The 12871-nt window shown below is 41.4% G+C and overlaps 1 protein-coding gene across 4 annotated transcripts in view; it reads left to right on the forward strand.

The window, feature by feature from the left end:
- Positions 1-1406: 1406 nt before the first annotated feature.
- Positions 1407-12871, forward strand: part of CARNMT1 (carnosine N-methyltransferase 1) — a 47074-nt gene continuing 35609 nt past the window's right edge. Inside the window, exons 1-3 of one of the 4 annotated variants that reach the window (XM_010587506.3) lie at positions 1407-1507; positions 11187-11382; positions 12209-12372. In XM_010587506.3, the coding sequence (XP_010585808.1) occupies positions 11194-11382; positions 12209-12372 (353 nt within the window). In that variant the 5' untranslated portion in view covers positions 1407-1507; positions 11187-11193. Of the gene's footprint in view, positions 1508-3099; positions 3207-3250; positions 3543-3676; positions 4098-11186; positions 11383-12208; positions 12373-12871 lie in introns of those variants that run through there. The other 3 variants (XM_064291220.1, XM_003407359.4, XM_010587504.3) reach the window with 3 other exon arrangements.

Consider the following 12871-nt stretch of genomic DNA (forward strand, 5'->3'; position numbering starts at 1 on the left):
AAAGGCTCCATGGTTTACAAAGATTTCTAGGGAAACTCTTCGCAAAGAAGTTAGATCAAAGAAGTCTGAAGAAAAGTGTTTTAAAACAAACTCAAACATTTATTCTAAATACATCTAAAAGAGTGGGAGAAAATTACATTTACCAGGCATTTCCCACTCTACCTCATTTATTCTTCCCATTGACCCTGTAAGAAGGGTACTGTTACGATACAATCAAGGCTGTAAGTTTTTCAACAGGTTGGAGTTACTAAGCTGCAGAGTTAAAATTAGAAGCCTATAGCTTCTACTAGCTTCTAGCTGCCTTCAGCTCACTGCAAGAAACATAGGAGATAGTCAGCACCTTTGTTGGAGGGAGGGAGGGGAGAATGAATGAAGTTCAACTCTTGCTATTTACGTGTCCCTAAGCAAGAAAATCAATGTCTCAGAGTCTGTTTCTTCATTCGTTAAAGATGAATAATAATAGCACCTTCACAGAGCTTTTATGAGGAACAAATAAGGTGATAAAATGGTAAAAATTTTGAAAAAGTGTAAAATGATAAACAAATGTTAGATAGCATAGTATTTTTAGAGTATACCCAAAGTCATAACCAAATACTGATACAATAAAAGGCTTAAGACTGGGGTTGAGGGTGGGGGCCAGGTAGAGTGCCACTGACCCAATGTAGGTCACTTAATAGTTCTATTCCCCAGTTTCCTCGTCTGTGAAATCATAAGTGAGTTTAAAGTTGAGCCCCTTAATGAAACAGGCCCTAAGACTCTCACTAGGTTATGAGACAAAAACAAGAAAGCCTCTACATATAAAACTACTTTCAAAATATTTGTCATACTGCCCAGGACTGAGCAACTGAAAAGTACATAGCTGATTATCATCCATGGCATTCTGACCTATACCAGTTAGGTCAATCTGACCTATTTCAGTACATGTCACAAATTATTATAATTTGTGTGTGTATATGAAAACAGTATTAACAATTAGTATTATGAGAATTTATGCACAATTTTCAAACAACAGTCTCTAAGAAAAATTATTGAATAAGGAAGGAATTGGTATATTGTGTCTGGGGAGGGGATATAAGTATGATGGTTAAGGTTGTGTGTCAGCTTGGCTGGGTCATGATTCTCAGTGGTTTGGCAGTTACGATATAGTTTGGTAGTCATATAACGATGTAATCACTTACATGATGAGAACTGATATAATGTGATTGCCCCCATGATTGGATCCGCTGTGAGGAGCCAATCAGTTGAAAGGGAGTTTTCTTGGGGACATGGCCTTCATCCAATATATAGTAGACTTTCTCGCAAGGCTCATGGACCTTTGCTCGCTCCCGGTCCTGCAGCTGGCTCCTGTTCATCTGACCTCCTGTTTGTGGGACTTAAGCTAGCACCTTACCTGCTGACCTTGATTCCTTACCTGCTGATCTTGGTTCACGGCCCCTGCGGCTACATGAATCAGGAGGAACTTCCTGCCTGACCCACGGACTTGGGATGTTCCAGCCTCTACAACTGCGTGAGCCATTTACTTGATATAAATCTCTCTATATTTTTATACATAGATTTATATGCTTTACTGGTTTTGTTTCTCTAGAGCCCAGCCTAGGGCAATGAGTGTCTATGGGGAGGGGTAAAGAATTTTTTCACATTTGCTACTTTCTGCATTTTCCTTTTGAATTCTGAACCTTGTATTAGTATCCTGTTAAAAAAATTGACTTTGAAGTTTTAGAAAAATCTTTTATCAAAATAAGCATTAATAACCACAGTATTTATTTTAGCATTGCTTTTATTTCATTTGGCAACTGGGTGATGCAAACAGATAACCAGATAACATGCTCTGCTGCTAACCAGAGTTGGAGTCCATCCAGAGGCGCTTCAGAAGAGAGGCCTGGCAATCTACTTCTGAAAAATCAGCCATTGAAAACCCTATGGAGCACAGTTCTGTCTTGACACACATGGGTTGGGAGGAGTCAGAATTAACTCAGACAGCAACTGTTTACTGTTTTCTTTATTTCAATTATTGATTGAAATCATGAAAATGTATAGCCACTTCATTTACTATATGATTATATCCTTCTAACAGAATTTATAGTGCCTGGGCGTATCTGGAAACCCTGGTGGAGTGGTTAAGTGCTATGGCTGCTAACCAAAAGGTCGGCAGTTAGAATCCACCACGCGCTCCTTGGAAACTCTACGAGGCAGTTTTACCCTGTCCTATAGGGTCGCTATGAGTCGGAATCCACTGGATGGCAATGGGTTTGGGTTTTTTGTTTGTTTGAGCATGTCTAATTCTTCTAAACAAAACAATCTTTCCCTTATTTTTACCATTATTTTGTACGGTTGATTTGCTGGGTGATGGGATTCTTCCAGGGCCTAACAACTCCCTGACTGGCGGATTAAATTGAATTGAATAAATTATTTTCTAAGAGTAACATTAAATGCAGGCACGGCAGCCGTCTTAGTCCTCACGCCAGAGAAAAATGAGGCAAAAAGTGAGTGAGAATGTAGGTGAAGAAAAGGAAGAGGTTAAGTCCAGCATTGCTAAAGGCCACCATTAGATGCAAAGAGGTGTCCCTTGGCCAAAGCTCAGGGCATACCGCTCCAGCACAGGTAGCGAACAGAGTTAGGTCCCTCTGTCTTCCTCATCTTCTACCATCTCCAGTCACGCCCTTAAACACGGAAGGTTGTGGTGCCTCGCCCATAGGTGATTAAAAGTAAAAATTCATTTAGGAAATTAATTAAAACTTAAATTTATGTGACTCTAAAGCCTTCCTTCTAGATTTCCCGTAATCAAAATTCAGAATTAGTTCGTCAAAGTTGAACTTTTTCTTTTCGCTTTCCCCTCCTTTGCTAATGCCTTGAACCTGGGTTTACTTGCCTGTTCCACAGTCGAGCTTTGCAGGCGCTTAATCACCGCGCACACGGCAGCTCACCAGCTGCCAGCTGTGGCCGCCCCACCCGGCCAGGGATCGCCTCCCTCGCTCCTCCTACCTGGCCCCAGCCCCCTCCCCAGGACGCACCGTCGTGACGTCACGCGCCGCCGCCGCCGCCGCCGCCGCCGCCGCCGCAGCCCGCCGGCAAAAGAGCGCAGGCGGCCGCGGCCCTTCGTAGTACCCGCGCACGCGCGCGTGTTACCGGAGCGCTGAAGACCTGGCGGAGCCCGGCGTGGATGGAGGCCTGAGGGCGGCGGGGGCGGAGCGCGCCGCGAGCTGGGGGTATGTCCGCGGCGGGCGCCGTCTAGAGGAAGGCCGAGCAGCCGCCACCACGCTTTCCCTGGCGACGAGGCACAAGCGAGCCAGGCTCCGGGCCGGGGCGGCGATGCAACGACGGCGGCGCCCTCCGCCGCCCGCCTCGCAGCTGCCGGAGGGCTCCGGGGGAGGCGGCCGCGGTGGCGACGGTGGGAGTGAGGAAGTGGAAGTGCAGTTCTCTGCCGGGCGTTTGGGCTCGGCCGCGGCGGTTTCGGCGGCGGCCGCGCGCAGCACCGAGGAGGAGGAGGAGCGGCTCGAGCGCGAGCACTTCTGGAAGATCATTAATGCCTTCCGCTACTACGGGTAAGGAGCTCGTGGTGAACCCCAGCCCAGGCCATCGGGGTGCCCGCTGCCTGCGGCGGACCCGCCGAATCGGTCGCGCTCGGCGCGCTCGCCCTCCGGCCGCCACGCCCCCGGGGGCGCCCGACCTGGCCGCCGGAGCTGACCTCCGGGCCCCGGAGTCACCTCGCACCACCCCAGCCCCTCCCGGCCCTGCACACCCGCGTTCCTGCCCTGCTGCCTGCTGCTCAGCCGTGTGTCTTCTGACATCAGGAGCGCGTTAGCTCTCTTGTCTTCCATCTGCGTTAAAGGTTTGGCTTTGAGGCCGGTGGGGGTGACCGGAAAATCAGAAAATCAAATAAGTTCTGTAACAATTTCTGATAGAAGGCGATGGTGGTAAAGTCGTCCAGCGTTGGGCGTGATTTGTCTGTATTGTCGATGCCCTCCAAACTGAACATACGGAGAGCTCAAGTTCACCTACACGTGGGATGCCATGGGACGCATTTCCCTGAACTCTTACCAGTTCGTGTGAGCAGCGTAAGATTTCCACCCTACCTCCTTGGCTCGTGCACGTTTGCGGTGAGCGATTGATTGCTGCTGCTCAATAGTTTTAACTGTTGCTTGAAATTAAGGGGAGAGGTGGTCTAGAAGTTCTAAAGTTTACTGATTATCCGTGAGGGAAATGCCGGAGAGGAGACACATATGAACAGCCTAATTTATGTCCTTTTATTCTGCAAATAGGTATTGAATGCTGAGCATGGGCTGGGCACGGTGATACGACCTTTATGCATGCTCTTTGTTCCTCATTGATAATACAACTTTCTTTCACTTTTGGATAGTGAATAGTGGGTTTCTTGTAGATGTTAGAATAGCTTAAAGACAAATTCATAATTCCAAGATCCGAACAGGGCTTAAATGAGCTGGGTTTTCAGATAAAGATAACACTTTTATTCGTGTAAGAGATACGTAAATCCAAAGATAGCTATGTTCTGCGTTTACAATTGGAGTCAGACCAACAGGACCTCCTTTGCAGGCAAAACTGTTTTCTTAGATGGGCCTTTGCTGTACCGTATGCAAACTTTGTTCAACTTTGTATTGTAGTTTATGTATATAAATCTCTTGCTTGTTTGTGACCTCCTCAAGGGCACAGCCTGAGCCTCATTTTTATGGCACTAAATAATCTGTCAGTTTTTAACTGCTGGGTAAACTAGTGTGTTATTCTGAATTAGAAACGTGCTTCATAAAAGCTTAAAGTTATTTAGAATTTCATTGAAGGTCCCTGGGTGAAACAAGCAGTTTGCACTATTAACCTAAAGGTTGGCTGTTTGAGCCTCAGAAGAAAGGCCTGGCGATCTGCTCCTGTAAAGATTATAGCCACAAAAACCCTGTGGAGCATTTCTATTCTGTAACACACTTGTGACATAAATGTTTGTAGTCTGTAGATCTTTACAAAATAATTTACTAATTAAGCCCAGGCAGTGGGACTGTCACTTAAGGGGCCCAAAAGGTAGATGGTAGTTTGAGGATTTTATTTCTCTAGATTTAAAATCTGAGGAAAGAAGGCAGACATTCAGAGAATTGAATTTGACTCAAGAATTATGCCTGGAAGAACCATACAATGAGGTGAAGCAGCTGGACGTCAAGTAGCTAAAAGTGGAAGGTGCAGAAAAACCTGGTACATTTTACTATTGAAGTTTGAGGATGTTGGGAAATGCATTAGAAATATAGTAGACTTGTTTGGTTGAATATAATTTTTGTACCTGGTTTTAATATATTAGGTCCAATTTAGATTTAGTAAACCTGTGATTAGGTTATCTGAGGAGCCTTTCTCAGGCCTTTGGCTCGGCTGTATAGGCAAGGGCATCTGTGTGCATGTTCTAGTGGTTGTGATACTGTTTCCTATACTTACCCTTATCCCTTTCCTTTCCAGGTTTAATGTGGGATCAAAGAAAATTTCTTTAAAAAAAAAAAATCCTGTTTATTTGCATGTATTCTCTGGATGAAACATTTCAAATCCATGAGCTAAAAATAAACCCATTGCCATTGAGTTGATTCTGACTCACAGCGAACCTATAGGCCAGAGTAGAACTGGCCCCTAGGGCTTCCAAGGCTGAAATCTTCATGGAAGCAGAATGCCACATCTTTCTCCTGTGGAGCAGCTAGTGGGTTCGAACCGCTGACCTTTCGGTTAGAAGCCACGTGCTTAACTGCTGTGCCGTCGAGCTCCTTTGGAGTGAAAATAGCATATCGTTAAGAATAAAAAAAAAATAGCATATCGTTAAGAATAGGTTTTTAAAATCTCACTTAAAGAACTAGGCAAATGGAAAGCATTGCGTAGCAAGAAGCACACTGGATTGTTATATTCCAGCATTTTATGGAATATGCACTGTCCCGTTCTATAGCCACTAGTCGCATCTGGCTAAATTTAAGTTTAAATTAATTAAAATTAAATACAATTTAAAATTCAGTTCCTCAGTCTCACTGGCTGCATTTCAGGTGCTCAGTAGGCGTATGTGGCTAGAGTCTGTTGTATTGGACAGTGCAGATATAGATACAGCCTTTTCTTCATCATCTGACGGCCAGTCTGTTCTAGACCCTTACCAAGTACTTTCAAATTTCGGAGGATTTGGATTTACTGCAAAATGTCTTTTTGGTCAATATGTAGGAGATTTTAGATTAAAAAATCAAAGGGCAAGAAATGTCTTCTCACTGTTTTCTTTTGCTTAATTTTGTATTTTGTACATATCCTAATGAAGATGAAAATGGTTATAGCATTATACTGAATAGCAAAAATGTTGTTAGCCTTAAAAGACCACTTACGTTATGAAAAGTTATCTAGGCATGCAGAAAATACTACAGTTGAAGAAGCAAATATGTAAGCCGAAACATCCCACCTTTAGAAATAATGGTTAGGTGAGATTTTAAAAGTTGAAACTTAGAGCTGATTTTCACAGGTGAGCAGATAGGCAAATGAAAAGGTGAGCAGTGTGCCTAGGGTTGCACAGTCAAATTGTGGTGAGAGTCTGGCCTGAAGTTCAAAATTGTACACATAAATTTTACCCTGTAGTAATAAGCAGTGATACTAGTAAAACAAATTTAACCATGAGTATTTAAGAGGTAGGAGTCCCTGAGTGGTGCAAACAGCACGTTTGGCTGCCAACTGAAAGGCTGAGGTTCAAGTCCCCTGAGAGGTGCCTCAAAAGAGAGAAAGGCCTGGCGATCTCTTTCCTAAAGAATCGTATGTATCACACTTCTACTCTTAACACACATGGGGTTGCTATGAGTTGGAATTGACTTGGCAGCAGCTGGTACTAATATATTTAATAAATATTTAAATTGTGTTGAGACAGACTTTATTTCTGATAAAGTATGGTTTCCTTTTTGGAATTCCTGGACTAGTTTAACTAGTGTAGAGGAATGGGCCATGGTTAGACTCACACACAGTCTCAGTCTGAGAGGTGACCGAGTCAGAGTCGGGACCAAGATCAACTTTTTAGGATTTTGGGGAGCTGGAGGTAAAGGTACCTTTGGGGAAATATGTCTAGTGATTCTGCTTTCTTCCTGCAGTCCCCTGAGGAGGTGGCCGCCTGATGCTGAGTTACTTCCGAATCGGAATGTTTGTAAAACGTTCATTTAAGCAACGTTCAATAAGGTTTTTCTTTAAAGGGCCAGATAATAAATATTTAAGGCTCTGAGCGAGGGTCTGAGAGTTTCTGTTATAACTGTTCAACTCTGCCATTGCAGTGAGAAAACAGCCGTAGACTATACGTAAACAAATGGATGTGGCTGTGTACTGATAAAATTCTATTTACAGAAACAGGCCAGGTAGCCAATGGGCCATAGTTTGTAGCGGGGGTGAGGTTATTTGCAGATAGCTTTATGAAGTAGCATCAGAGGACCTGGATTTCTTGATCATAATCAAGAATGGCACTGAGAGAAGAGGCTTTTAGGATGACTCTGGTTTCTGACTTGGGTAGATGTATGGTGCTCGATTCATCATTAAGAGTGATATAGGAGAAGGGGCAAGTTTTTGAGTGAGGTATGTGTTAAGTTTAGATGTGTTGAGTTTTGAGGTGTGGGCAGGCTGTTGTAGGGCACTCAGTACTCGAGAATACCAGGAACGAAGTACTGTGAGTCTGTTTAACCTGTTGGCAATGAATTGTAAACTGCTGCAGTCTTGCTGTCTGTCTAACTTCTAGGTATTAGCTGCCACAGAGCTGCCAGACTCCTGGTGACCCCATGCACAATGGACTGAAATGCTGCCTGGTCCTGTGCTGTCCCCATGATTGGTTGCAGATCAGATCATTGGGACCTGTAGAGTTTTCATTGGCTGATTTTTCACCAGTGGATTGCGAGGACATTCTTCCTAGTCTTTCTTAGCCTGCAAGCTCGTCAGAACCTGTTCAGCAACATGCAAGCCTCTACTGAGAGGGGGTGGTGGCTGCACAACAGGTGATTGAACCCAGGTCTCCTGCATGGAAGGCAAGAAGTCTACCCCTGAAGCAGCAATGCCCCCATTTGCCTAACCACGGCCACTTTAAATAGTTCCCTTTTGTGTACTCTGCTGAGAGGAATGTAAATTGTTACAGTCGTTCGGAAAATCAGTTTGTATCAAGAGCCTTAAAAATGCTTGTCTGTTCTGAACTGATAATTCTACTTCTGGGAATTTGTCGTATTTTTTTCCCTAAAATATAGGCAGATTTTGAACACAAAAGGTATCTAAATGTCCCAAACCAAAATGCCAACCCCCTTGCTGTAGAGTCGATTCCAACTCATAGCGACCTGTAGGACAGTAGAACTGCCCCATACGGTGTCCAAGGAGCGCCTGGTAGATTCGAACTGCTAACCTTCTGGTTAAGCAGCTGTAGCTCTTAACCACTGTGCCACCAGGGTTTCCTCTAAGTGTCCAAAACCCAGTGCCGTCGAGTCAATTCTGACTGATAGTGACCCTAGAGGACAGGATAGAACTGCCGCATAGAGTTTCCAAGGAGTGCCTGGTGGATTTGAACTGATGACCCTTTGATTAGCAGCCGTAGCACTTAACCACTACGCCACCAGGGTTTCCAAAAACCAAACCCACTGCCATCGAGTCGATTCCGACTCACAGCAACCCTGTAGGACAGAGTAGAACTGCCCCATAGAGTTTCCAAGGAGCGCCTGGTGGATTTGAACTGCCAACCTCGTGGTTGACAGCTGTAGCACTTAACCACTACGCCACCAGGGTTTCCTCTAAATGTCCAGTAGCTGGGAAATAGCTAAGTAAATTTTGGCTGCATAAAATGGAATGGTGAACGGCTATTGTAGACATTACGTTATGTTTGAGAACTTTTTTATTCCTGACCTAGGAAAATGCTTATGATAAGAATGAAGAATTACAAGTGCCTTTCAAACTTTAATGTGCTTACAAATCACCTGAGGATCTTATTAAAAGGCGAATTCTAATTCAGTGGGTCTTGGGTGAGACCTGACATTCTGCATTTCTAACCACTTCCAAGTGATCTGTTGTTCTTTGTACCACATTTTGAGTAGATGACTCTATCTTCAACAACAGCGACAACAAAACAGATAAATATGCTAGAAAGGTTAGAAGTGGCTGCCTCTGTAAGAGGGATTATTATTAGTAGCCTTTTTTCCCTGAGTGCTTTACATTGCTGTAATTTTCATGTTTTTATTGTGAACATATTATGTAAATTAATGTACCTACTATTTTTTGAGCATACTGTGTGTTCAGGCACTGGGCCAAGTGTTGTAGTGTTTTGTTCAGTTTTCAATGAAACCCTATTAAGTAGGCAGAGGAGCATATTGTTACCCACCTCACGAGGTATTGAGGAGAATTTTGCAGAGTAATCCGTGTTAAATGACGTGGTTTAGTGTTTAGCATTTATTAAACTTCAATAAATGGTAGCTGCTATGATCCTCATCAGAATTTTTGTTGTTATATATTGTCTTGTTTTCGTAGATGAGATACTTGGGGCCCAGAGAAAGGAAGTAATTTACCCAGGGTCATACAGCAAATGGCTGGCATAACCTGGATTTCAACCCATATCTGTCTGACTTCAGAGCTCACTTCTACACGGCGTCCCAGGAAAAAAAGCAAAAATCAACACAGCCACTGCCGACTTGATCCCTTCACATTATCCGCACAGCACCCTACCTTCCAAAAAAAAAAAAAAAACAGCACACACAGAAGCTTCTAAAAACACTCCAGGTTTTTGCTTAAGTTTTGTTAAGGGCTTCTTCTGAACTTCTTTAAACATTACTGTTCAGAAATTAGAAAGTAATTTGGCAGAAGAAGGTTAAAAAAAAATTATTTGGATGAATGGAGAGATTCTGGCACCTAAATGAAAACAATACTTTTTATTTTCCTTAAACATTGAGTAACTGCAAAAGAATGTTTAAAAGAAATAGGCATATATTTGCATATGTGTATGTATAATATGAAAGTGATGTGGCGAACACCCATGGACCTACCCCTCAGCTTTAAAAAAGCACATTATCCTTTCTCTTTTCCTTAAGAAAGACTTGAATTTTCATTCCTTGCATTCCTTTTAGTTTTTCTACATATGTTCAGTGCCTAAAATAATATCTCGTTTAGTTTTATATAAAATGGGATTGTACATTGTGTATTCTTATGCAACTTGCTCTTTTCAACAAATATCTTACGTTCCTGAGTTTTAGCCACGTTATTGTGTGTAACTAAATAATTTCAGTGTATTCTATTGTATAACTAAACAATTTCTTCCTTCAGTCTACTTGTGATTAACTTCCAGGTTTTCTCCAGATTTTTTGTTTCTTATTTCTTGTTGAGCTAAATTTTGTTTATGTTTCTTGGTGCCCATGTGCAAGAGTTTCTTAAGAGCATATCCTGCGTAGAAGTATAATTGCTAGGTCATAGGGCATGTGATAATGTTCAGTTATTTTCTAAAGTGGTATACTAATTTATGCATCCAACTGTCAGTGTGTATAAATGTTCTAATTATTCCACATTTGCCAGTGTTTTATATTGTCAGGCTTTTAAGTTTTACCCATCCGATTTATGTAAAACTGCATTTCATTGTGAGTGTGTATTTAACTTTTTTAAATGGTGTTCTCTTTTCTGGTCTTATAAATAAATAGTTCCCAAAGTTGCCTTTAAAAGTATCTATAAACTTTCAGAATGCTAATTGTGAGTCTTACATGTAACACCCCATAGAATTTCAATCCTTTAATTGCTTTTTTTTTTTTAAATTGCTTACTACTTTTGCAGTACATTAGAGCTTTTATGATATTTTTTTAAAACTCAACTTGGTTGGCTTTTAGTAGTTAACTAGAACATGTTTTGTGTATATTCTTTAGTTTCAAAGCAGCATTCTGCAGCTTACTGGTGGAGAAATCTAAAATATTCAACTAGTTTTCTGAAAATTTTGTTTGAAAACTGAAATAGAAATAAATGAATTGCACATTAATCCTTTATGTTTTCTTTTTTTCCCCCTTTTAATCGGTGCAGAAGTTCATTTTTATTAGTCATAAACCATTTCTAAGTTGAAATCCATTTAGGTGGAAGGTTGTTAATGACAGGACAGTAGCCAACATGATCAGGGAATAATTGTACAGAAAGACAACCTTAAAATAAGATTGGCCTGTGATGAGAACTTTTGCCAATTGAAAAAAACACCTTTTATGTTCTAGCACCAGTATGCATGAGCGAGTGCACCGAACAGAAAGGCAGTTTCGATCGCTTCCAGCCAATCAACAGAGACTACTTCCTCACTTTCTTCTTCACTTGGACAAGATCCGGAAATGCATTGACCATAATCAAGGAATACTCCTGACCATTGTGAATGATTGCATACATATGTTTGAAAATAAAGAATATGGAGAAGATGTACGTGAAAGTTCTGTTTGCTTTCATTTTGGGGTTTAACGTCTGTATTTTGAGGTCTTGAGTTTTCCTTCTGGATTCAGTTTTTATAATTTTGCAAAGATCATTTACTCACAGAGCATTTTCACTGAGATGCTCGGTCACATGATTAGGTTTAATAATAGAACAAAATGCCAGAAACTAGATTTGTACACCGTTTTTTTTTTTTAATGCTACAAATTATTTGCATTTTGATACACTTCACATAGTGTTCTGACTATTCTGGCAATAGGGTTAGTGGGTAAAATGTTTGTAAACAACTTTACTAGCTCTGTAAGATTAATTTCCCTTGCTAAACATTTTTTCAGTATCTTACATCTACTGATATTTATCTTTTACTTTAAGAAATTAATTCCACTTAGAAGTCTCAAGGGACTGGCAATAATGGGAACTGAAGTCCTCTTTTTGTATCCAAAGGATAGACACAGTTGGGCCACTCCAGTTTGAGCCTTTCCATAACTGCCGCTTAAATGACCTGGAGAGGCTTTCTTCCCTCTCCTAGAGAAGATGTTTGGTTCCCATAGCAGCTCAGTTCTGGTCCTCTCTTGAGTAAAAGACTGCCCAATTACATGGTGGTTTTATGATTAATGGACCTTAATCTATTGAGGATTGAGGTGAGACCACCACACTCTTTTCATTTAGGATCTCAAGCTGCACTGAACCCTGGTTGAGGTGAGAGGCTAGTGATATACACACTAATCCACCTATATAGCCTCTTAGTGGCACGTCTAACCATATTCAAGATGGGTTGCTTTCTCTGAAGCTAATTGATTTCTGTTTTTTTAAACAGGGGAATGGAAAGATTATGCCAGCATCTACATTTGACATGGATAAGTTAAAATCAACATTGAAACAGTTTGTGAGAGACTGGAGTGAAACTGGGAAAGCAGAGAGGGATGCCTGCTACCAGCCAATCATTAAAGAAATTTTAAAAAATTTTCCAAAAGAGAGATGGTAAATAGTACCTTGTTTTTAACCAGTTTCCATAAGATATAAACATTTTGAGATTCTCTGTAAGACATTTCACGGTCTTGATTCATTTTTATTCCTGTCTGCCTCTGTGTGGGAATTGTATTTCGTATTGGGTGCTTTGTCCACGTAAAGTTGCAAGTTAATATTTTGAGTAATTTTTGCTGTGCTACTTACTGGAAATTAGAAACTAAATAATGAGGTTAGATTAAATGTTCATTATCAGTGATGTCTATCTTCTTAATACCTTGTTTTATGGCAGAGCAGAAAGCTGTAAACTTTTTAATTTTCCTCATTGTGAGATAAGAAAATGAAGGATCTATGGCTTAGTACAGAGGTTCATAACTTTTTTGTGCCATGGACCCTTGGGCAGCCTGTTCAAGGATCCCTTTTCAGAATGACATTTTTAAGTGAATGAAATGAAATGCATAGGATTACAAAGAAACCAATTATTTTGAAATATAGTTATCAAAATACTTGAAAA

The sequence above is a fragment of the Loxodonta africana genome, chromosome 9 (assembly GCF_030014295.1).
Source record: "Loxodonta africana isolate mLoxAfr1 chromosome 9, mLoxAfr1.hap2, whole genome shotgun sequence".
Taxonomy (NCBI): Eukaryota; Metazoa; Chordata; class Mammalia; order Proboscidea; family Elephantidae; genus Loxodonta; species Loxodonta africana.